The sequence below is a fragment of the Halichoerus grypus genome, chromosome 9, assembly GCF_964656455.1.
Source record: "Halichoerus grypus chromosome 9, mHalGry1.hap1.1, whole genome shotgun sequence".
Lineage (NCBI taxonomy): Eukaryota > Metazoa > Chordata > Mammalia > Carnivora > Phocidae > Halichoerus > Halichoerus grypus.
In genome coordinates, this window is record NC_135720.1 from 9,572,825 (window position 1) to 9,597,528 (window position 24,704).

At 38.1% G+C, this 24,704-nt stretch overlaps 2 protein-coding genes across 11 annotated transcripts in view; one reads left to right on the top strand and one right to left on the bottom strand.

The window, feature by feature from the left end:
* Window positions 1-595: 595 nt before the first annotated feature.
* GTF2H5 (general transcription factor IIH subunit 5) lies at window positions 596-9,083 on the bottom strand. 4 transcript variants are annotated; one of them, XM_036110099.2, is made up of 3 exons: window positions 8,999-9,083; window positions 8,072-8,144; window positions 596-1,107 (listed from the first exon to the last, which is right to left on the bottom strand). In XM_036110099.2, exons 2-3 carry the CDS (start codon window positions 8,104-8,106, stop codon window positions 927-929), a joined length of 216 nt encoding a protein of 71 aa, XP_035965992.1. In that variant the 5' UTR covers window positions 8,107-8,144; window positions 8,999-9,083; the 3' UTR covers window positions 596-926. The 4 variants fall into 4 exon arrangements, with proteins under 4 accessions (XP_035965992.1, XP_077910641.1, XP_035965993.1 ...); XM_078054515.1 differs by having other exon boundaries at window positions 8,959-9,056; XM_036110100.2 differs by lacking the exon at window positions 8,999-9,083 and adding an exon at window positions 8,791-8,952.
* A 70-nt stretch (window positions 9,084-9,153) lies between these two features.
* SERAC1 (serine active site containing 1) overlaps window positions 9,154-24,704 on the top strand; it is a 62,944-nt gene continuing 47,393 nt past the window's right edge. For 6 of the 7 annotated variants that reach the window (XR_013441045.1, XM_036110101.2, XM_078054514.1 and 3 more), the window contains exon 1: window positions 9,154-9,277. The gene's annotated coding sequence lies outside the window, so the exon portion shown is untranslated. Of the gene's footprint in view, window positions 9,278-20,631; window positions 20,773-24,704 lie in introns of those variants that run through there. The other variant, XM_078054511.1, reaches the window with a different exon arrangement.

The following is a 24,704-nucleotide window of genomic DNA, read 5'->3' on the forward strand; positions in this document are numbered from 1 at the left end:
TATTGACTATATTCCTTATGCTGTACTCTTTCTACAGTCCTTATTTCTTTTTAAAAAGAGTTTAAACGGATTCTCATATGGAATAAGGCACAAATAAAACAGATCTTTTTTTTTTTTTTTAAACAAAAGAACACTTGTCCTGATGGGAAAGGAAAATGTGACCAAAAACGTTTGAACAAGGAACAGATAAAGCTTGCAACGCAACATGCCCTTTGGTTATTTCTAATCTTCTACACGTGGGGCCTGAACTCATGACCCTGAGATCAAGACCTGAGCTGAGATCAAGAGTTGGACGCTTAACCAACTAAACCACCCAGGCGCCCCAAATACTCTGTACTTTTAAAACACTGTATTTTTAGGGAAATGCAAAGTGTAGTTTACATTAACGTAACATGGTTCTCTTCCCCATCTTCTTCACCAGTAAAGCTGGCCACTATGCAGATATTATTTGCAAAAACATAAATATTACCAAAGGTCCCACCTTGGCATATTTATCTAAGTAATCAATCTGTGCAGTTTCTAATTAGATCAGAACAAACCACACCCACACTACAAAATCCCACATTAACAGGAACAAGCAAAACAAACACCTAGGTTAAACTGATAAAGGCATATTCCATTATATTCTTAATGTATTAAATTGGTATTCAAAAACCATTTACATTTATATTTTAATGTAGGATAATAAAAGCCAAATTACAGACAACCATTGAAGTTTTTTTCTTTCTTTTTTTAAATTCTAGGGTACATGTACTGGGGAAAAAACCAAGAAAATCAGTTCAGGGACTTTTTTCTGAACAAACATCACAGGTTTCCCATGATATGTGCCTAAGCCACTAAGTCTCATCTGTCACACAGGGCACTGAATGGTGACCGTCTCTCACATTTGTTACTTGTAATTCCTAAGTGATCAATATTGAGTATCTTCACTTCTGGGTAAGAGAAAAAGCATTTTGGTCCATTAATTCACCTACTCGCTCCTGGAGGACGTTAACCAACTCTGCAATAACGAAGACATGAGTGTCATCAATGTCTTGAATGATGAACTTCTTCCCTAAGGCATTTGATTCATCCAAGTACAGCAGGAACTGCTTCATGGCAGGGTCACTGCAGAGAGAAACACATGATAACGACTCACTGAGCTGTCAAATTACACCTGAGCAATGAGAATTCGGCATGCACAATTTTTAGGGTAACTTTAAAAGTTCTAAACTGTTACTCAATCCCTCACTCCGTCTCAAGTATTAGAACTGTTCCATCAAGTTTTAGAGAAAGAGGCCAATGATAAGATTTTAAAAGAGTAATTTGTCACTGACAGGTGAAAAAGGAATGTTCAGAGCTTTGTAGTTAATAGGGCCTAGAATCACAGCTCCCTTAACTGATTTAAAAAATTAATTTCCTTACTTGCCCATGACCATTACAGTTAAGACGCCAATAGATTTTCACTATCTTGCCAGTGAAAAATTAATTTACAAAATCAGTTAAACAGTCACTGTGATAAAGCAGGGTGAACAGTAAAAGTCAGATCTGGATTCAATCTCAGTTTTATCACTTACTTGTGTGACCTTAATATGTACTTAATCTTCAACGCCACAAAATGAGCCTACATAACAGAACTGTTATAAAAATTAGAGGGGAATAATGCCAAGGATAGTGTTTGGCTTACAGTAGGTTCCCAAGTGTTTTTTTTTTCCTCCTTAAAATTCTGAACTTTTTAAGTTTGAACTATCACTCAGAATCTTTAAAGGAAATCCTACCAAAATCTTCTTGAGAATACTGAGCTCAAAGAAGAGACACAAATTTAATTCTATTTATTTGTGATTTTTAGTTTGGAATGAATAAAGTCACAAGGAAAAGAGGGATACAATTTCTAGGATTTACATGGGGTGCCTGGGTGGGTCAGCTGGCTAAGTGTCCAACTCTTTATTTCAGCTCAGGTCATAATCCTCAGGGTCCTGGGAGCAAGCCCCATGTCGGCCTCCGAGCTCAGCAGGGAGTCTGCTTGAGGATTCTCTCTCCCTCTTCCCACCCCCACCACCAGCTCTCCCACACCTGTCTCTCAAATAAATACATAAATCTAAAAAAAAAAAAAAACAAAAAAACCGATTTCTAGGATTTACAGAAACACCTGTCATAAAAACCCTGAATCACAACAAAGGACACTCTTTAGACCTAATATAATGTACAATAATGTGTTTAGCAAAAAATGAGGTCAGTGTAATTTCCTGAAAAAATTAAAAACAAGTTTTACTTTTTTCAAGTACAAACTAGGTGTAAGTGAAGCTAACAAAGGTAAAGGACTTATTTCAATCACTATATGAGTATGGTTCATGGTATATTGACTATTAATAAAGTCAAGTCTTCCTAGAGATGATTTTAATTATTTTCAGTAACTTACCATTACAATGATTTTATTAACAATTTACTACACCATAAAATGTGAATAAACAAACAAGTCTGCCCACATCAGAACTGACATAAATTTTAAATTTAGTTTCTAGTATGCCTGTCATCTTACACTTAAGTTTGGAACAATAACCTAGGTTTGGCAAAATTCAGTCATATTCTATGGTTGCAGAATTAGAATGAGCATTCTAATCTGCAGAATTGATTGGTTCAGAAGTAAATTTGCTATTTTAAGCTTTATTCACTCATTCAATAAATATTTATTGAGCAGCTGTCATGTGCTAGACACTACTCTGGTCCTGGGTCTTCAGCAGTAAACAAAACAATTCAGAATCCTCCATTATGGAGCTTATATTCTACTGGTAGCATTATGATCCACACACACACACACACACACACACACACACACACACACAAAGTAGGGAAGTAGGATGAGAAATGGCAGTGATGAAAGTGATAGGACCTTGTAAGTTTAAACAGGGGAGGCAGGAAAGGCCTTACTGAGCAGTGACATCTGAATGAACAAGAGGCAGTAAGCAAGGCATGTAGTGACTCAGGCAAGGGCGTCCTAGGCAGAGTGAAGAGTAAGGCCATGAGGCTGGAGAGGGGTGACTAAAGGGGACAGAAGTCAAAGATGAGGTCAGAAAGTTATAGCTGGGCCAGATCACAAAGGGCCTTGGAGGTGATTTTAGCAGTTTGCTTTTATTGAGTGACATGATTTAACTTACAGACTGACTTCAATTTTAAACGCAAGGATCATACTGACTGGAGGGTAGTGAGGGCAAGGGTAGAAACAGGGAGACTGATTAGAAGGTGACTGTAGTAACCCAGGCAAGAGATGATAATGGTTTGGACCCACATGGTAACAGTGAGGGGAGAAGTGTCTGGATTCTAGACATATGTTGAATGTAAAGCCTGCCTAACTTGCTGAGACTAGACTCCAGCTTTGAAGGAGAAGAATTAAGGAGACTCTCAACATTTTCAGTCAGAGCAAATGAAAAAGTGGAGTTGCCTTTTACTGAGATGAGGAGGAAGGAGGAAGAACAGGTTTGCTGGGAAAATCAAGAGTGGAGTTTTAGGCATGTTACCTGTGAGATGCCTACTGGCACCCAAGTGAAAAAACTGAGTAGGAAAGTGGATAGACAATTCCGAATTTCAGCAGTGAAGTCCGGACTGAAGAGAAAAAGTCAGTCATCAAGCTCTGACAAGGGAATTAACACAGCTACAGAGAAGGGACCAAGGACCAAGACCCAGTCTCCCTAATATCAAAAGGTTAGGAAGAAAAGGACAAATGAGCCAAGTAGATTATAAAGCAGTGACCACTGAGGTAGGAAGAAAACCCTGAGTCCTGGAAGGTAAGTGAACAAAGGACATTCAAGAAGAGGAAGCGATCCACTGTGTCAGGTGCTGGTGACAGGAACAGTAAGAGAAGGATTGAGACCTAAGTGACAGGGGGACTTGCAAATGCGCTTTGAATTAGCACGTTGGTGTTTTCAAATTTTGCCATTTGCATACTATCCTTGCTCATTTAGCCATCTCTTGTAACACCTCAGCTACATATTACTTCTTATTTTTCTTTAAATTGCCTTTAAATCAATTTTAAGCTTAACTTTGCCTGTATGAATCACCATCCTACTGTGTTTTTATCCTCAAATAAATTAAACTGGTCATATAAAAACAATTTTTGTGTTCTCCCCCTCCCTTTTGTGTTCTACTACAAACCATCTTGAACCAGCACCATTCCCCATACTTGGGGACACACTGCTAACTGACAAATGAGATACCTACAAAGTGACTGGTGAGACACTGAAATAACTACTTCCCTTATTAACCGCTTCAACTTTTTGAAAGGAAAACAGCAAGCAATTTGAGACTGAATTCTCAAGCATGTACCTGAAATATAATTTATAACGATTCAAAAGGACAAAGTTTAAGGGACTTTTATTATGAAACATTAAGGGAACTTGAATATCTTGCCTGCATACAGGGCTATTTATTCTACTTCCTCATGAAGAGATTCTATGGGAGAACCTGCTGGTAAGAGAGAAAAACAAAACCAAGTGCCCATAGACATACTTGGTTAAAGTCCTGGGATCAGGGCTAGTGAGCAAGAAAAAAAGGTCTTTGACCTGGAGATGTGAAGGCAGGTATCAATCAAACTCCCTCCTACATAACCTGAGTGAGTTTAACCTCTATAAAACATGATTCTAAAAAGTATTACACCACAAAGGCTCTACCAGGATGACATAGTTAGATGTAAAGCAGATCAGAGACTTCACTGGTCACCTGCACAAAATTGTCAGCACTGTCCATCCCATCAGAATGATAGTCTTGGGGGAGGCGGTGGGGGGATGGGTTAGCCTGGTGATGGGTATTAAAGACGGCACGTACTGAATGGAGCACTGGGTGTTATACTCAAGCAATGAATCATGGAACACTACATCAAAAACTAATGATGTAATGTATGGTGATTAACATAATAAAATTTAAAAAAAGTAAAAAAAAAAGAATGATAATCTTGGCTCAGCCAATGGTAAACTATCTTTCCTGGTAATAATTAGCTAACAGGTATAATTACTTAAAAATCTTAAAAGTATTTCTCCAAATTCTGTATGTCCTGAGAACAGAATGTTTTAGAAAACTGTTATTGAACATGAAATGGCTTTGTTTGCTTATTTCCTTCTTACAAGCATTTTCCAAAGTGTTTTGGGAATAAGCGTATTGTCCAGCTTGAGATATAGTTACCTTTATTAGGGTTCAGCATATTGTAGGTGCTCAATAAATATTTGCAATGAATAGGGTCTTAAGAGAAAGAAAGGGCCAACACAGGGGACACTGAGCTAACCAGAATAACAGTCCCAAGTTCCCAAAATGACATACAATAGGTTTATCCTTAGAAAGACATGACGCTAAAGAAGACTAACCCCAAGCCCAGCTAAGTCAACCAAAATATGTATGATATATGAAATCACTGAGCCTCTCCATGTCTTAGGGTCCTAGGTAGTAAGATGGAGACAGTGGTACTTATATTGCAGGGTTGCTGGATTTAGAGAATACATCTAAAAACACTTTGCTCACAGTAGATACTCAAATGAAGAGCAATTAAAATGCCAAGAGTTTCTGGGTGTGTGGGAGGATATAGGTAGAAAGGTTTAAATTACCCATTTCTATCCCTATTAAAGGATTTGCTGTTCCAAAAATATTTTTGTTATTACTAGCCTGTGTATATGATATTCTAAGAATATGCATGCACACATTCTTTTTAAAAACTTAACACAATAAGGGGGCGCCTGGGTGGCTCAGTCGGTGCAGCGTCTGCCTTTGGCTCAGGTCATGATTCTAGGGTCCTGGGATCGAGCCCTATGTCGGGCTCCTTGCTTATCAGGGAGCCTGCTTCTCCCTCTCCCTCTGCCTGCTGCTCCCCCTGCTGTGCTGTCAAATAAATAAATAAAAAATCTTAAAAATGGGGATAAGAATACCTATATCTGGGGGGCACCTGCATGGCTCAGTTGGTTGAGTGTCTGCCTTCAGCTCGGGTCATGATCCCAGGATACTGGGGCTGAGCCCCATGTCAGGCTCTCTGCTCAGTGGGGAGCCTGCTTCTCCTTCTCCTCTCTCTCACTATCTGTATCTCTCTCAAATAAATAAAATCTTAAAAAAAAAAAAAAAGAATACCTATATTTCATAGGGTTGTTGTGAGAACTGAGTAGTACCATGTGCTTAGGATAGTATCTGGTAAATGCTCAGTGTTATTTCATGAAAGCATTCAGACCTTTTTATTTACCATTGTATTACACAATGTCATTGTCCCATATCACTTAAAAATGTTTTCAAATACTTTAATTGCTACATTATTTGATTATAAAAATGTCACAATCAATGCTTAATTTAGTGATTCGACATTTCAACATTTCCATTCAACACCTGGTGCTCATCACCACAAGTGCACTCCTTACTCCCCATCATCATCAGTTTGTTCTCTATAATTAAGAGTCTGTTTCTTGATTTGTCTTGCTTTTTTCCCCTCTGCTTATTTTGTTTCTTAAATTCCACATGAGTGAAATCACATGGTATTTATCTTTCTCTGACCGACTTGTTTCGCTTAGCATTACACTCTCTGGCTCTACCCTCAACACTTTGTTTTATTAGCACATTCAATTACTTACATTTTTTTTTAAAGATTTGAGAAAGAGTGCGTGCATGCATGCCAGCGCACTCTGCGGTGGGGGGAGAGGCAGAGAGAGGGAGAATCAGAGAATCTCAAGCAGACTTCCCGCTAAGTGGGGAACCCCGACGCAAGAGGGCTGTACTTAGGGCAGTACTCCAATCTGAAATCTATCCCACCTCTCTACTAAAACAGTTCTCATTAAAAAAAAAAAAGAAAAGAGAGAAAAAAAAGAAATCGCTGACTTCTAGTGTGTCTTCATCTTGTTCCATCTCTCATCACCACTGGACATGGCCCACTCACCTTTATGAAACATTCCCTCTTAGCTTCCCTCCTACATCACTGGCTCTTTTCTTCTTGTCTTTGTTGTGTCTATCCAAACATTAAATCTGCACTGCTCACTACGGAGCACTTGAAATGTGGCCAGCCTGTGAGATGGGCTGTGAAAGTAAATTCCACACTGGATTTTGAAGCTGTTGTATGAAAAAAGACTCAGCAAAATTTTGAAATCTTAGTAAGAACTTTGAAGATTTAGAACATGTTGAAATATTTTGGACACTGGGTCAAATAAAACATATTAATTTCACCTGCTTCAATTTACTCTTAATGTGGTTAATAGAAGATTTAAGACTCCATATATGGCTCACATTATATTTCTATAGGACAACGCTGTCCTAAATGCCAGAGTATCCTACAGTTTGGTTTTGCTCCTCCCCCAGCCTTGCCATCACAAACAAGTGGAGACTGAGCAAGAACTGGTCCAGTAGTTTAGTTTTTCAGACTATGTGATAACAAAGCCCTTAATAGCTTGCTTTGAGGAATTCATTGCTACCCATTAAGGTTTCTAGCTTCTCCTGTGAAATGTGTGCCTAGTTTAGACAACCTTCAACTGGCTCTTGATTTTCTTACTTTTTCAAGACCACAGTTTGTGATGGTGAAGACATAGGCAGACCTTAAAATTCTAGTCAATCCCTGATGGTTGGAGGACAATATGAGCACTGCTCCTCTAAAGAGTGTTGATCTAAAAAATACACTGCCCCAGACCAAAACATGCTGGAAATATGCCAATTACATCAACTGGACTGAGACACTGAAATCTGGCACCAGGAAGAAACGCAGCAATACAATCTGTCTCACTTGTTATATAAGAAAAATGAAGTTGAGAAAGCTGAAAGACTTGATTCCTTTAGATCTTTTTTTTTTTTTAAGATTTTATTTATTTATTTGACAGTGACACAGCGAGAGAGGGAACACAAGCAGGGGGAGTGGGAGAGGGAGAAGCAGGCTTCCCACCGAGCAGAGAGCCCGATGTGGGGCTCGATCCCAGGACGCTGGAATCATGACCTGAGCTGAAGGCTGACCTTTTAACGACTGAGCCACCCAGGCGCCCGATTCCTTTAGATCTTAGAACAAAACGAAAACACGGATTCTAGAGAAGGTACATATATATCAAGATTAAATATGGAGATTTAAATTTCATTAAGTATCAAAACTACTAACCATTCTATTAGCACTCCTTTCAAGACGTTGACCATCTTTTCCCAGTCAGAAGTTGCAGATGACCTTTAAAATGCTAATAAAAAAGGTAAAATAAAAAAACATCAACTTTCTCAATATACTTTGGAGATTTGCCTCTTGAAATGAGGCAAAATATTAAATGTCCCATTAAACATTTAAGTCTATGAAAAACATAGGGCTAACATTAACATAGATATTCTGATTTTTAAAAATTAAGATGAGTCTATTGGAATATTAATGCAGAAATCTTACTTGCAAATGCTAACCAAGTCAATCCTAATCAAAGCAAGCAACCTAACTCTACGCCCGCGTACCCAAACCAAGTTTAGAACACGAGTCACAAGATTTCTAGTCCCACCCAGGATAATGATAAAGGATAAGATTCCGGGAGGCAGAAATCACAGAATGGTAGCTGTCAAAGGGATGGTGAGGACGACTATCTCATTCACAGATGATATGGATCGAAGAGACTAAGCCATAGCTCCGGGGGGCGGGGGGGGCGGGGGGGGCGGGAGGGAGGGGGGAGGGGGAGAGAGAGAGAGGAAGGGGTGGGGAGAGGCAGAGAGAGAAGCCAGGTCTCCAGATCGCATGTTCTTTTACCACATAAATCAGGTTCCCCAATGATCTGCCCGAGGAGGAAAATATCCCACGCAGCGGACGCCAACTTAATCCTTAAACTTCACCTGGACGCGAGCCATTACCCGTAATGAAATCCACGGTTCAATTACTGCGGGAAGCCTCCAAGCCTCTTCAGGAAGGGCCCCGAGAGGTGCCGGACACCGCCCTGTACCCCAGCACTCGGAGAACAGGCTTCTAGGACTTTTCTCCCCCTCCCCTCTTTCCTTGGGAGCCCTCGGTTTTCCACGCACCCCACTTTCCCCTCTCGCTGGGAGGGCCAACACCACGTACCTCCACCCTCGGATCCAGCAGCACTTCGGCCTTGCCAAGTGTGCCTGCGCCGGCTACGTCATCGGTCAGCGACGCTCTTGTGGGTGGGGCACGCCGGCGGGAGGCGGAGCACGAGCAGGGCTTAGGGGGCGGGGCGGGGCGGGGCGCGACGGGGGTGGTATCACGTGCCGCCGGTAGCCAGCTGGAGGGCTCCGGCTGGGAACCGCCGAGGAAGGTGGGCTCCCTGCTGCCTGGGTCGGCGGTGAGCGGCTGAGGGCTGGCCGAGTCCGCGTGCGGCAGGTAGGAAGGGGAGCCCGGGCTCGTGGGGGTCGGGCGAGGGCGAGGGCTTCGGCGAAGTCGGCACAGCGGGGAGCGGGGAGGCGGCGCGGGGGCGCGGCCCCTGACACACCGGCTGACCCGTCGACCTGCAGCCGGGAGAGAGGGCCTCTCCGAGCCTGGGCCGCCCGACTATTCTTTCCCGGTCGCTGCCCAGCTCTGGTTCCTCCCTGAGGCCCCTAAAGCACCTGCCGGTACCGTCAGCCCCCACTGGGTAGTCACGGAAAGATGATGAGAAGGAGTAGGAAACAGTTTCATTGAAATCGGAACCTGCCAGACCACAGCTTCTAGCTGTGACCCGAGAGGGTGCATAGATCGAATGCTGATAGGTTTTTAAACCCCGAACGGTCATTGTAAGACCCCAGAGGGTTCTAAAATTAATCCTTTCCCCAAATTTTGGTGTGTAGTCTAATAGAGCTCTCTAATTATTTTTACCGGTGGAGGTATGAGGCTCTAGCTTAGATTCCTTAGGTGAAATTGTACTTCCAAATTAAGCGAATGCTGCACATTACTACTTCATGTGTTTATGTCATTAATAAACCCAGCTCTTAAATTCATTTCCCTCTTCTTAGCCCTCAAAATTTTTCCTCTTTTTGGATTCCGTATTGCTGGTTCTGCGCTCGCCCTAGGCATGGTTCTTACAACGTGTCTCTTTTTGATTAAAATATTTTTTACAATTTTTTTTAATTTTTAAAATTTTTTATTCAAGTATAAACAGAATGTAATATTAGTTTCAGGTGTGCTATATATTCAATTCTGTGCATTAGTCAGTGCTCATCACTGTAAGTGTACTCTTAATTCCCTTCACCTATTTCACACATCTGCCTATCCACCTCCTCTTTGGCAACCACCAGTTCTCTATATTTAAGAGTCGGGTTTTTTTTTGGTCTCTTTTTTGTTTCTTAAATTCCACGTATGAGTGAAATCTTATGGTATTTGTCTTTGACTTATTTCACTTAACATTATAATCTCTATATCCGTCCATGTTGTTGCAAATGGCAAGTTTCCATTCTATTTTAAGGCTGATAGTCCATTGCATAGACTTGCTTTCTCCATTCATCTGTGGATGGACACATGGGCTGCTTCCATATCCTGGCTATGGTAAATAATGCTGCAATAAACATAAGGGTGTTTATATCTTTTTGAATTAATGTTTTCATTTACTTTGGGTAAATACCCAGTAATGGAATTACTAGATCATATGGTAATTCTGTAATTATTTCTATACTGTTTTCCACAGTGGCTGCACCAGCTTGCATTCCCACCAAGAGCGGACAAGGGTTTCTTTTTTTCCACATCTTCCGTCAGCACTTGTTATTTCCAAGTATCTTTTCTTTCCTCCCCGCCCCCAACGCTCTTGCATGCATTCTCCTCCTTGACCATCTCATTGAACCTCCACTCTTGTGCCCCAGGTGCTGGCCTGAGGCCTACACATTAATCACCTGTGAGTAATCTAAGCACCTCCTCTCAAAACTGAGCTAGTTTTTATCTTTCACCATTACTTCAAAACCTGCTTTTCTTTCTGTGTTTCTCTGAATCATCCAGGTTTAAAATCTCCATCCATTTATTCAGCAAACATTTTTGTGCACCTGGTATGCGCCAGACACTGTTTTAGACACTGGGAATACAATGATGAGCAGGCAGCCAATTACAGTGGGGGGAGAAAGATAGCAAAATCAGTTAACAAGAAGGTAGATGGTGATGTAATAAAGAGTGATTGGGCTCTGGGGAAGAACCTGCAAAATAATTGCAGTATTTATTTGGAAAAGTAAATGAACATAAATAGCTAAGAAAAGTTTGAGACAGAATAGTAATGCTATCAAAATATAAAACTACAGCATTTAAGACAGTGTGGTAGTAGTAGGAGACAGAACAATGGAACAGAATAAACATCCCAGAAAGAAAACAAAAGGAAATGTGTGTGTATATGTGTAGACATGCATATACATGCATTTATAAGGTAAGGGAAGAGATCACAAATCTGGGAAAGGGAAGTAGCACTCAATAAATGGGGAAAAAACGGCCTTCAGGAAGATTTCTGAATTAAAAAATAACTTCTGTATACCAGCAATAGCTAAGTAGGAATTTTAATTTTTAAAAAGGTACTATTCATACCAGTATTCAAAGCTAAAGGTATCTAGAAATAGATCAAACTGAAGCTGTATAGTCCTCTAGGGAGAAAATTGTAATGTTCTTTGAAACACGTAACAGAAGACCCAAGTAAATGGAGAGATACACTGTATTCATGGGTGGGAAGACTCAGTATCATAAAGGTGTCAGTTTTCCCCAATTCTACAAATTCAGTGCAATTCTAATTAAAATTGTACATGATTTTTCATGGAACTTGACATGCTGAACCTAAAATATATATGGAAATCCAAAGGACTAGGAATTGCTAAGTCAATTTTGAAAAAAAAAAAAAAATCAAATGGAAGTCCCTTCCTCCCAGATATCAAAACTTAATATGAAGCCATGATAATTAAGACTACTTAATTGTTAAGTGTTAATTGCTAGTATTGGTTCAGGGATAGAAAAGTGGTCAGATGGAATAGAATGGAAAGTTAGAAACACACCCACATAAATATGGGAGTTTAGCATACCACTAAGTGGTCTTTTAAAACAGGGGAAAGTGTACCCTGTTCACTAAATGATATTGAAATACGTGGTATCCATATAGAATAAAGACTAAATTAGATTCCTATTACTGTCCATTCACAACAGTGATTTCCAGATGGATTGAAGACTTCAGTGTGAAGGACATTTACATAATATTTAGAAAAATATATAGGAGGCTATATTGTTTCCAGGAAAGGTTTTTTTCACCTAACATAAAATATACCATTTTAGCCGCTTTTAGGTGTATAGTTTGGTGGCATTTATGTTCTTGTGCAGCTGTCACTACTGTCTATCTCCAGAACTTCATCTCTCTGGGAAGGATTTCTTAAGTTACAAAAAGCACATTGAGGATGCTATTGCATTATTCCAGGTGAGAGATGATGATGATTTCAACTAGATGTGTAACAGTAAAGATGAAGAAAGGTAGATGGATTTGGGATGTATTTAGATGGCATTGAGCAGGAATTTTGCATGGTTTGGACAGGGGGTGAGGGGAAAACAAGGAATCAGAGGCAACATTTAGGTGTTTTGCTTGAGCTACAAGATAGGTCAGTTATCATTTATCACCAAAAACCATTTGCCATTTGGTTGCCATGGGGAGGATGAGTGGAGGAAGACTTTAGGGAGGAAAAAAATAAAGAATTCTGTTTTGGACAGTTAAGTTTGAAAGATCTGTTGGACATCCAAGTGGAAATGTTCCAGTAGCTGTTGGATAGATGAGTCTGGAAAGATTGTGACTGAAGGTACAACTTTGGGTTCACTGGCATATAGATAGTTAAAACTGTGATGTATTAGAATCAGGCTTGGCTGCATTACAAAGAAAGATGCTAATAAAACCTTAACTCTGCATATGATTCCATAGGTAGGCAGGCCATAGCTGGTGTGGCAGCAGCTCCATGATCATCAGGGACTTGGGCTCCTCTTTCTTGCTGTTCTGCCTTCCTTTGCATGCTACCTCGTGGTTGAGATGGGTGCTTTAATTCCATCTGCCACCTGCTCATAGCAAGGGGGAAAAGGAAAAGGTGAAGAAAGGCACATACTCTTTTAAGGACACTTCTAAGAAGTTGCATGTGACACATCCGCTTAGGGCCCATGAGCCGGTTTCTAATCAGTGGTCACACTTAAGTAGAGGGAGAGATAGGTAATGTTGTCTTTATTCGGTTATCTGTATGCCCAGCTACAATTCAGGTGTTTTATTAATAGGAATGAAGAGGAAATTGGATGTTTAGTTTCACTTTGGTTTCTTCTCCAACCAGGGCAATGAAGCTACCATTGTGAAGCTCTGGTGACTTCCCTGTTGTTAAATTTAATGGAATTTTTGAGTATTTGTTTCATTTGGTACTCATAATCTCTCCCTTTTTACTTTCTGTGTCCTCAGAATTTCTCCTCTGTTCTCTACTTAAGGTTAGTATTTCATATTTAATGCAATCACATTCATAATCCAAAAGGCATTTTAAAAATAGAAATTGATAAGCTGACTTTAAAATTATATGAATGTGCCAAAGACCTAGAGTAGTCAATCTTGAAAAGGAAGAACAAAACCAGAGAACTTGTACTACCTAGCTTAAAGATTTTTATAGAACTCTAGTAATCAAGACAGTATGGTATCAAATAGATCAATGAAATGGAATAGAGTCCAGAGTTATGCCCATAATTACATAGACAATTGATTTTCAAACAAAGCACAATTTAGTGAGGAAAGTAAAATGTTTTCAACAAGTAATGCTGGAACTATTGGATATCCATATGGGGGAAAAATGAACCATTTCACCCAATACACAAAAATTAATTTGAGATGGATCAAAGACCTAAAAGTAAAAGGTAAAACAAACTTATAGGAGAATTTCTGTGACTTTGAGGTAGGCAGCAATATCTGAGACAGGACACAGAATGCGATAACAATAAAAGAAAAAAATTTTGATGAAAGAGACATTATGAAAGTAAAACTTCTGTTCATCAAAAGGTACATTTAAGAAAGGGAATAGACAAGTCACGGAAGAGGAGATATTTGCAGTATATATGTACATATATCTGATAAAGAATTTGTTTCCAGAATGGATAAAGAGCTGATAACTCATTTAAAACACCAACAATCCAAATTAAAAATGAGTAAAAGAACAGATACTTCACATGAAAATAAATGTAAATGGCTAACATGAATATGAAAAAGTGCTCAACATCATTAGTTTTCAGGGAATTGCAAATTAAAAACACAAGGAGATACTGCCATGTACCCACTAAAATGGTTAAAACCAAAAAGGCTGACAGCATCATATATCGGTGAGGATGTGGAACAACTGGAACTCTCATACTCTTTCATTATTGGTTGCAGTGTAAAATGGTACAATCATGTTGGAAAAATGTCTGGCAGTGTCTTATAAAGTTAAACATATACCTGCCTTATGACCCAGCAGTTCCACTCCTAGGTACTTACCCAAGGTAAATGAAAAATGAAAACATGGGTCTACAAAAAGTCTTAAATCAGAATGCTCATAGTAGCGTATAGTAGGCAGAATACTGGCCTCCCGTAGGTGTCCATGCCCAAATCCCTGCAACCTGTGAATATGTTATGTTATTTTGGCAAAAAAGGATTCTGCGGATGGAACTAAGTTCTAGAACTTAAGCTAGGGAGATTATTTTAGATTATCTGCGAGGACCTAATATAATCACATGGGTCCTTAAAAGTGGAATAGGAAAGCAGAAGAGTCAGAGGTAAGGCAATGTGAAAAGGATAAATTGTTGCTGGTTCTGAGCTGTAGAAGGCTACCTGCAAAGGTCAGAGGGTGGCACCCAGACAACTAGCAAGGAAACAAGGACTTCAGTCTGACAGCTGCATGGAACTGAATTCTGCCAACAGCCTGAGTGAGTGTGCAAGTGGATTCTCCCCTAGAGCTTTCAATAAGTAATGCAGCCCTGCTAACACCTTGGTTTCAGCCTTATGAGACTGAAAACAGAAATTCAATCTAAAATAGTTCCTAAGAATCTGCATTTTAATAATCTGATAATCCTAAAATGACATTTTGAGAAGCACTTTTTTATATACTATTCTTCAATAAATTCACCCCAACAAATGGTTTCAATTAATAGTATGTGCTAATGGCTCATAAGTCTATATAGCTTAGACCTATCTGCTAAACCCACATAATTTAATGGACATCTTACATGAATATTTTATAGGAACCTTAATCTCAGCATGTTGAAATTGGGAATTCATCCTTCTTCTCAAATCAATTTCTATTCCTGTATTTCCCTATTTTGATAAATGTTACCCATATATGCCCCTTTATACCCCAGTATTCCAAACCAGAAAGTGAGAACCATAACCATCTCCTCCCTGTTACTCATTATTCTCCAGCTTTTTCAAGTGGTTATTAGATTCTATTCTCTTAATAGTTCCTAAATCTGTTTCTTCATCATCCTCAGAGCCACTGCTTTAAATCAAGTACATGTTTCTCCTTGATTATCATTAAAAGCCTTCCCAGTAGTCTTCCCCCACTGCTGCTTTGGCTTTCCTCCAACCTATTTTCAGTCTTGTCAAGTTAAAAAAAAAATTTATACCATGTTATTCCATTTCTTTTTTTTTCTCAAAGATTTTATTTATTTATTTGAGAGAGAGAGCGAGAGAGAGCATGGTTGGGGGGCGGAGCAAGGGGGGAAGAGGGAGAGGGATAAGCAGGCACCCTGCTGAGCAGGGAGCTGGATGTGGGACTCAATCCCAGGACCCTGGGATCATGACCTGAACCGAGGGCAGACAACTAATTGAGCCACCCAGGCACCTCTGTTACTCCATTTCTTAAGGTTAATTTCCCAACAGCTTCCCATAACTCAAGGTAAACTTCAGACTCCTTAACTTAGCTAAAAAGGACTTTGATGATCTGACTAGCCCCTGCCTTCAATACTCCTGTTTTAGTAATCAACAGAATAAGCTGACATAAAATCAGTAAGGAGAAGACCTGAAAAACACTATTAACCAATTTGACCTAATAGACTTTTGTAGAGCCCTCTGCCCAACAACAGAATATACGTTCTTTTCAAGTGCATGTGGAACATTCACCAAGACAGACCGTATTCTGTGTCACAAAACAAACCAAGTTTTAAAAGAATTGAAAATATACAAAGCCTGTTCGCCAACCACAATGGAATTAAGCTAAAAATCAACAGACATATCTGGAAATTACCAAATATTTGGAAATTAACACACTTCTAAATATTCCATGCGTCAGAAAGGAAGTCACAATATAACTAGAAAATATATTTTTTAAAGATTTTATGTATTTGATAGAGCATGAGTGGTAGGAGGGGCAGAGGAAGAGGGATAGGGAAAGGCAGACTCCCCTCTGAGCAGGGTTTCTCGACACGGGGGCTTGATCCCAGAACCCTGAGAATGTGACCTGAGCCAAAGTCAGATGCTCAACTGACTGAGCCACCCACACACCCCGGAAAATATATTTAATTGAATGAAAGAAAAACAACATTATATCCAAATTTGAAGGATGCAGCCAAAGCAGTACTTGAGAAATTTTTAGTGTTAAATACTGACAGAAAAGAAGAAACCTTAGATCAGTGATTTAAGCTTCAATTTTAAGAAGCTCGAGAAGGAAGAGGTATTTGAGATCAAAGCAAGCAGAGGGCAGAGACTAATAAAGGTAAGAGCACAAATCAATGAGATTGATAATCGAAAAACAACAAGGTAATTCAGTGAAACTAAAAGCTACTTCCACTACATCAAAAAACTAATGATGTATGGTGACTAACATAATAAAACAAAATAAAATTAAAAAAAAATGAATGAAATTGATAAACCTCTAGCCAGACAGGCTAAGAAAAAAAAAGAGAAGACATAAATTGCCAAAATCAGGAATGAAAGAGAAGGCCTCACTTTAGATCCTAAGACCTTAAAAAGATAATACAGGAATATTACTTAAAACCTTTTAAGGAGCAAAGAATACCAGTTCTACATAACCTTTTCCAGAATATAGAAAAAGGTGGAATACTTACTAACTTACAAGACCAGCATTACTTTGATGGGAAAATGAAAGATTTCACAAAAAAACCCCTAAAGATTAATATCTCTCATGTACAAAGACACAAAAATCCCTAACAAAATACTAGCAAATCAAATTAAAAATATCTAAGGTATCATTACTTCAATTTATTCTGGAAATATTAATGTGATGTATTAGCAATCACATATTCACCTTAATAGATGCACAAAATGCTTTTGTCGAAATTCAGCAATTTGGGAATAGAAGGGAATGTCCTCAAACAGGTAAAGGACATCTACAAAAAAGTCTACAGCTAACATCATCCTTAATATGATGAAAGACTGGGTGCTTTCCTCCTAAGATCAGGAACAATATAAGGATATCTGCTCTCACTACTCCTATTCAGCATTTTACTGGAGGTCCTACCCCATGAAATAAAGCAAGATTAAGAAATAGAAGGCATATAGATTGGAGAGGAAGAAATTGAACTGTTCTATTCACAGGCAACATAATTGGGTATGTAGAAATCCTAAATAGTCACCCCCCCAAAAAAAATAAAAGCCCCAGAATTAATGAGTTTAGTTTAACAGGTCACAGGATATAAGGAAATACACAGAATCTATCATTTTCATATACTAGCAAAGAACAATTGGGAATTGAAATTAAAAAAGAAAAAATCCTGGAAGTATTATTTACAGTTGTACCAAAACCCAGGAAATAGGTATAAAATTTTAAAATACCTGGCAATGTTTGTATGCTGGAAATGACCAAACATAGGTGAAAAAAATAAAAGATGACAGAACAAATGGAGAGGTGATCCATGTTCATGGATTGGAAGACTCAGTATTAATCACAAACTCAGATTTTTTTTTTTTTTTTTTTTTTTGTAGAAATAAGCTGATTCTAAAATTTATATGGAATGGCAAACTAGGGTAGCAAAAAATTTTTGTAAAAGAACAGCCAAATTCAGAGACATTACTTAATTTTAGGATTACTATAAATCTACAATAATCAGGACAGTGTGGCATTGGAAAAGATTGGGTCAACATATAGATTAGTGAAATATGTAGTAGTAGACACATATACACATGATCAATTATTTTTTGGCAAAGATGCAAAGGCAATTAAATGAGGAAATGGTAGTCTTTTCAAATGATTCTGAAACAATTGCATATTTGTATGCAAAAAAAAAAGGAACCCTGATCAATACTTTCACACTATACAAAAATTCACTTAGAATGGATCATAAATCTAAATGTAAAAACCTAAAACTATAAATCTTGTAGAGAAAGGTATAGGAAAATATCTTGGTGACCTTGGGTTACGCAAAGATTTCTTTTATGCAACAGCAAAAGCATGATCCATAAAGTAAAAAATTGATTAATTTGACTTCATCGAAGTTGAGAACTTCTGCTTTCTTTGTGAATTTATTCATTTGAGAGAGAGAAAGACAGACAGAACACAAGTAGGGGGAGAGGCAGACTCCCCGCTGAGCTGGGAGCCCAATGTAGGGCTCAGTCCCAGGACCTGGAGATCATGACCTGAGCTGAAGAGAGATGCTTAACCATCTGAGCCACTCAGGCGCCCCAGAGAACTTTTGCTTTCTAAAAACACAAGTTAAGAGAATGAAAAGACAAGCCATAGTTTGGAAGAAAATATTTGCAAATTGTATATCTAACGAAGATCTTTTATCCAGAATATATAAGTATTCCTAAAAGTCAATAAGAAAACAAACAACCTTATTAAAATGGACAAAAGATTTTAACAGACTCTGTACGAAAGAATAGAGATGGCAGAAACAAAATATGGAAGGAGCCCAGATGTCCATTGACAGATGAATGAATAAAGAAGATGTGGCACATATATATAATGGAGTATTTACTCAGCCATCAAAAAAGGATGAAATCTTGCCATTTGCAATGAGGTGGATGGAACTAGAGAGTATTATGCTAAGCGAAATAAGTCAGAGAAAGACAAATACCATATGATTTCACTAATATGTAGAATTTAAGAAACGAAACAGAGGAAACGGGAAGGGAAGGAAAAATAAAATGAGATAAAAACAGGGAGGCAAATCATAAGAGACTCTTTAAAAAACAAACTGAGGGTTGCTGGAGAGGAGTTGGCAAGGGGATGGGGTAATTGGGTGATGGGCATTAAGGAGGGCACTTGATGTAATGAGCATTGGGTGTAATATGCAACTGATGGATCACTAAATTCTATCCCTGAAACTAATAATACACTATATGTTAACTAAATTCAATTTAAATAAAAACTAAAAAACAAAAAGAAAAGAAAATAGAGATGGCAGATAAACACATGAAAAGATGCTCAATATCATTGACCATTGAGAGGATGCAGGTTAAATCTATAATGAGCTATTACTTCACACCTGTTAGAATAGGTAAAATAAAAGCAACTGACCATATCAGGTATGAATTAAGTTGCAGAACAACTGGAATTCTAATAATTTACTGGTGGGAATATAAAATGGTACATCCAGTTTGGAAAAATTTGGCAGTTTCATATAAAGTTAAAATACATTTACCTTTTGACTCACATCTAGGTTTTTACCCAAGTGAAATGAAAATTTATGTTCATACAAAACAAAACAAAAAACCTGTATGCAATGTTTATAGCTGAAACAACCCAAATATCCCTCAGCTGGGGAATGTATAAGCAAACTAGTAATATCCGTATAATGGAATAGTACTAGCCAATAAAAGGAATGAATTACTGATATAACAACACAGATAATTCTCAATTGCGTTTTGCTAAGTGAAGGAAATCAGACTCATAGGCTACATGCTATATGGTTTCATTTATTTGACATTCTTGCAAAGGTAAAACTAAGGTCAGGAAAACATCAGTGGTTTCCAAAACTGGTATGGAAGAGTAGTCCTGTAGGAAAGTGACACACAGGTTAATTAACTGGCTCATAAGCATATGTCTAGTTGTATTTTAAAATATACCCAGGATTTTGTTTTAATCATGTATTTTAAGATGACAGAGAGACAACTACATTAAGAGGTATTACTATTTGTAGTTCCCAAGAGGAGGGGCTATGCCATGCCATGCAGGGCCACATGGAGAAGTATTAGGGTTGGTCAGGAAGTAAAATTGAGGGGAAACCACTGGCCAGAACCTTTGTTATGGAATTTGTTGGAAGGAATGGATGAGACAGGATAGGCAAATTGAACAATTTTAGGATTGGCTAGTTTGAATAATTTTGGTAGGCTCTGGGCTATAGGGGTGGTCCCTAATTATCTGATACTTGGTCCTGGATTGATTTAGGGCAAAAGGAATATTGGCTTGGTGTGTAATGGTTAGATAAAGGAGGTGTTTGGGAGTGCGGACTATGGATTAGTTGGTTTGCATATGGAAGATGTGCTCACAAGCAAGTTGTTTACAATTTCTAGGAATTAGCTAAACCTGGGTCCTGAAGACCCCAAAATGTTAAAGCATTATAAAAGGTACAATCAGTACAGGTTGTTAGTGGAGCTGGGTTTGACACTAGGCAGCATGGTTCTACAAAGAACATTCTTAACCTCTTTATTGTTTTTGCCTATAAAGAAAGAAAGATTAGACTTGCAATGGATTTCTCATGAGCAACAAGAAATATCAGATGAAATATCAGTGGAAGTATCATTGATGTGCTGGAAGAAACCGTCTGTTAATCTAGAATTCTAAACCCAGCTAACTGTGTTCTAAGAAAGAGGGTGAAATGCAACATATTCAGACATGCTGAGAGTGAGAGTGCTAACTACATGTAGGCCTTCATGAAAGAACTACCAAAAGATATAACTTCATCAAGAATGATTTGAACCCAGAAGGAGGTTGTAGATGTAAGAAGCAATGGTAAGGAAAGAAATTGGCAAAAATGTTGGTAAATATTTGCTTTTAAAAATGACTCATTTGGGAGGATAACAATATTGCTTAAAGTTATACTTTATATAGCATGTTTAAAATGCAATTATTTTCTAAATGAATAGAAATAAATAGTATAACTTTAAACCAGTTAAAGGATAATAAAACTTGGATCTGTCCAACATACAATAAATGTAAATGGATTAAATTCTTCTATTAAAAAAACAATTTTGAAATTAAATATGAATAATACCAAAAGATTATAAGCATGATGGGGAAAGATATGGTAGTTAAATACTTGTTAAAGGAAAACTGGTAAGGACATACTAATATCATATGAAATAGAAGTTAAGGCAATAAATGTTAATAAAGAGGGCACATATAGGATGATAGAAGGAATAGGGTAGTAAGGTTCTAATCATGAATTTGCATGTACATAATGACACCTTTTCACATCATGATAAGTGATAGTATTCATTTGGCTCACCAATTGGGGAGTTCTGCATTAGAGGGTAAGATATATGAAGGCAAGGACATAGTTTTCATGTTTATTGCTATACCTCCAGTGCCTGGAACACTTCCCAGTTCATAGGGACTTAGAGAAGTATTTGTTGAATGAATAAATAATTTAAAGAAATAATGGATAGGGGAAGTTGACAAATACACAAGCCATTATGAAGATTATTAAAAACCTCTCTCAGGTATTGGTAGATTATAGAGACAAGAATTAGTAAGGCTATAGAAACTTTTAACAACATGCTTATCAAACTTGATATAATGGATATAACTAAATTCTGCTTTTAACTAAGAATAAATTTGTGTGATACATTTATAACTATTGATTATTACCAGCTAGCAGAACAAGTCTCCACAATTCCAAAGAATCTGTGCTATATAGTGCAATAAAAAGATAATCTTTAGAAATTTCATGTTTGGAAACTAAAAACAACCCTAAACAACCCATGGATTGGAGGAAATCATAGTGGAAATATCACGGCTTGTGAAATTTAGATAAAGCAAAATTTAGAGGGGGAATTTATAATTTTTTTTTTTAAGATTTTACCTGTTTATTTGACAGAGCAAGTGAGTACAAGCGGGGGGGCAGCAGAGGGAGAGGGAGAAGCAGGCTCCCCGCTGAGCAGGGAGCCAGACACAGGACTCGATCCCAGGACCCCGGGATCATGACCTGAGCCAAAGGCAGATGCTTAACCAACTGAGCCACCTAGGTGCCCCGAGGGGAATTTATAGTCTTAAATTCGTTTATGAAAGGTCAAGAAATGCTCCTAATATATTAGTTAAGCATTATTGAAGAAGTTAGGAAAAGGACAGAATGAACCCAAAGAAAGAAAGAAGGACATAGTGAAGAGCAGAAATATGAAATAAAATAGAGATGATTAGCAAAACCAATAGATAATTAAAAAATTAATAAATTTTTCAATTAATAAACTTCTACAAGACTGCCCCCCCAAAAAAGGTACAAATAAGCAATGCCAAAAACAACAAAAAAAAAGTAGACAATTTTAGGCATGAAAAAGATCTAGAATAGCATGAACAATTTTATGCTAATGATTTTGAAAACTTAAGTGCCTATTTTCTTGAAAAATACATATTATCAAGACAAATTCAAAAAGAGAAATATCTAAATAAAACAGTGATTGTAGAAATAAGTGACAAAAAAGCACGTTAGCGATCAGATACAATGTGTGGACCTTGTTTAGATCCTAATTGTAGTAAACCAATAATACTAAACAAAACAAAAGTTTATTAAATAATTGAAACACTCTTGATATTAGATGATAGTAAGGAATTTGTTTTGACATATGGTGGTTAATTTTTTTTTAAGGAAACATACTAAAGTATTTGCAGATTAAATGATAAGACATTGTAGATTTGCTTCAAAATAATGGGGTATGGCGGTGGTGGAAAATGAATGTGGTTTTTGGTATAGCTTACACTGTTCAGTACAATAGCCACATGTGGCTATTTAAATTAAAAATAATTAAATAAGATAAAAATTTTAGTTCCTTAGTCACACTCCATATTTTCTCACTGGTAGTGCAGATATAGGAAATGTCTATCATGCCGAAGTTCAATTGGATAGAACAGGTTTATATGAAACAAGATTGGCCACGTGTTGGTGATTTTTGATGCTGATAAGATCCACTTGATTCCTCTCTCTACATTTTATACATTTGCGTATGTATTTTCCATGAAAGGAAGAAACAGAAAGGAAAAGTGTGTGTGACCCTTGTGAGAAAATTACAAATGGTCTAAAAAACTTGAAGATGTAACTTTTCACGAATGGGGGGACTCCATGTAATATCAGTTCTCCCCAAATTAATATGTAAATTCAATTCAGTGCCAATCAAAATCCAATAGCCAAGACAGTCCTAAAAAGAATGGGGATGGGAGGGCTCACTCTAGAAGCTATCAAGACTTATTTTAAAGATACAGGAATTAAGAAAGATGTTATTTCATTGATGTAAGTTTAGACGAATAGATCAGTGGAGCAAAATTGTCCAGAAATGAACCCTAGGTATATTAGACCTTGGTGTATGGAGAACTCTTCTAATCAGTGAGGAAACTATGGTCTGGTAATAAATGGTCTTAGGATATTTGGTTTTACGAATATGATTATTTGATTTTAGATATTCTGGGTTTTAGATGTTTGTGGTACTTAAAGTGGAAGTGTGCATTAGGCAGTTGAATATGTATGCACCTGCAGCTTAGCAGACAGACCTGGGTTAGTTATAGAAATTTGGGAATCACAAGCTTATGGTAGAGCTTTGTGAGGAAAAAACTGAAATTTAAGAAACAAAACAAAACTGAAATTACTCAGCCAGAGAATATAGCATGAGAGAAAAAGAGGAGCATAGATGGAAGCCCCTGGAACACTAATATTTAAGGGCCAGGTGGAGACAGCAGAGCCACCTGGCAGCCCAGTGAGGGCAGGGGCTCTGCTGTCTTATTCACACCTCAGGTTTACATTCCCAACAGATGATAGGTGAGGTGCTCAATAAATGTTTGTTGAATGAGTAATGGGATGGAGCAGCCAGAAGTGTGAGAGTAAAACCAGAAGACCGGGAGTCATAGTAGCTAGAGCAGGAGAGAGAAATGAAATGTTTCAGAAAAAGCAAAATGATGCCTGAAAAGTGGATTTAGGAACAAAGATGTCACTCACTGATGACCTTCAGGAGTGCTGTGTCAGTGCTAGAGAAGGACCCTGGAGAACGAATCTTAGCAAGGAAGGTGCGATAAGAGGCACTTGGATCGAGAGACGGTTTTTCCCCCCTAGTCATTTGTTTTTTGTTTTGTTTTTGTGTTTTGTTGGGAGAACATTGGAAATCCAGTATTTAGGGAGGAGGAATAGAAAGCTGAAAGAAAGGGAGTGAGGATCAAGAAGAGAAAAGCAGCTAATTAATAAATCAAGGTCCCTGTGGAAGTGAAAGAGATGAGACCTAGAATAAGATTTCCCCTTGGAAAGGGAATAAGATCTTTTCCTCAGAAACTGGGAAGAACAATGCAGAAGAAGATCCATTTTGAATCTGGAAAAGGCAGTGTAGATGAATATAGATGAATAGACATTTATAGGCCAAGATGGATTTACCAGGGAGTTATGAACCTTATGCTTTTGGATGCCTTACTTGCATGGGCCCCTTCGAGTGCTATGAGTTACTAGGAGTTGTAATGTCCTGGGGGGAGAGGGAATGCCAGATTGTAGTCCAGAAACTTTTTTTTTTTTTAAGATATTATTTATTTATTTATTTGACAGAGAGCGCAAGTAGGCAGAGTGGCAGGCAGAGGGAAAGGGAGAAGCAGGCTCTCTGCTAAGCAGGGAGCCCGATGCGGGGTTTGATCCCAGGACCCTGGGATCATGACCTGAGCCGAAGGCAGCCGCTTAACCGACTGAGCCACCCAGGCGC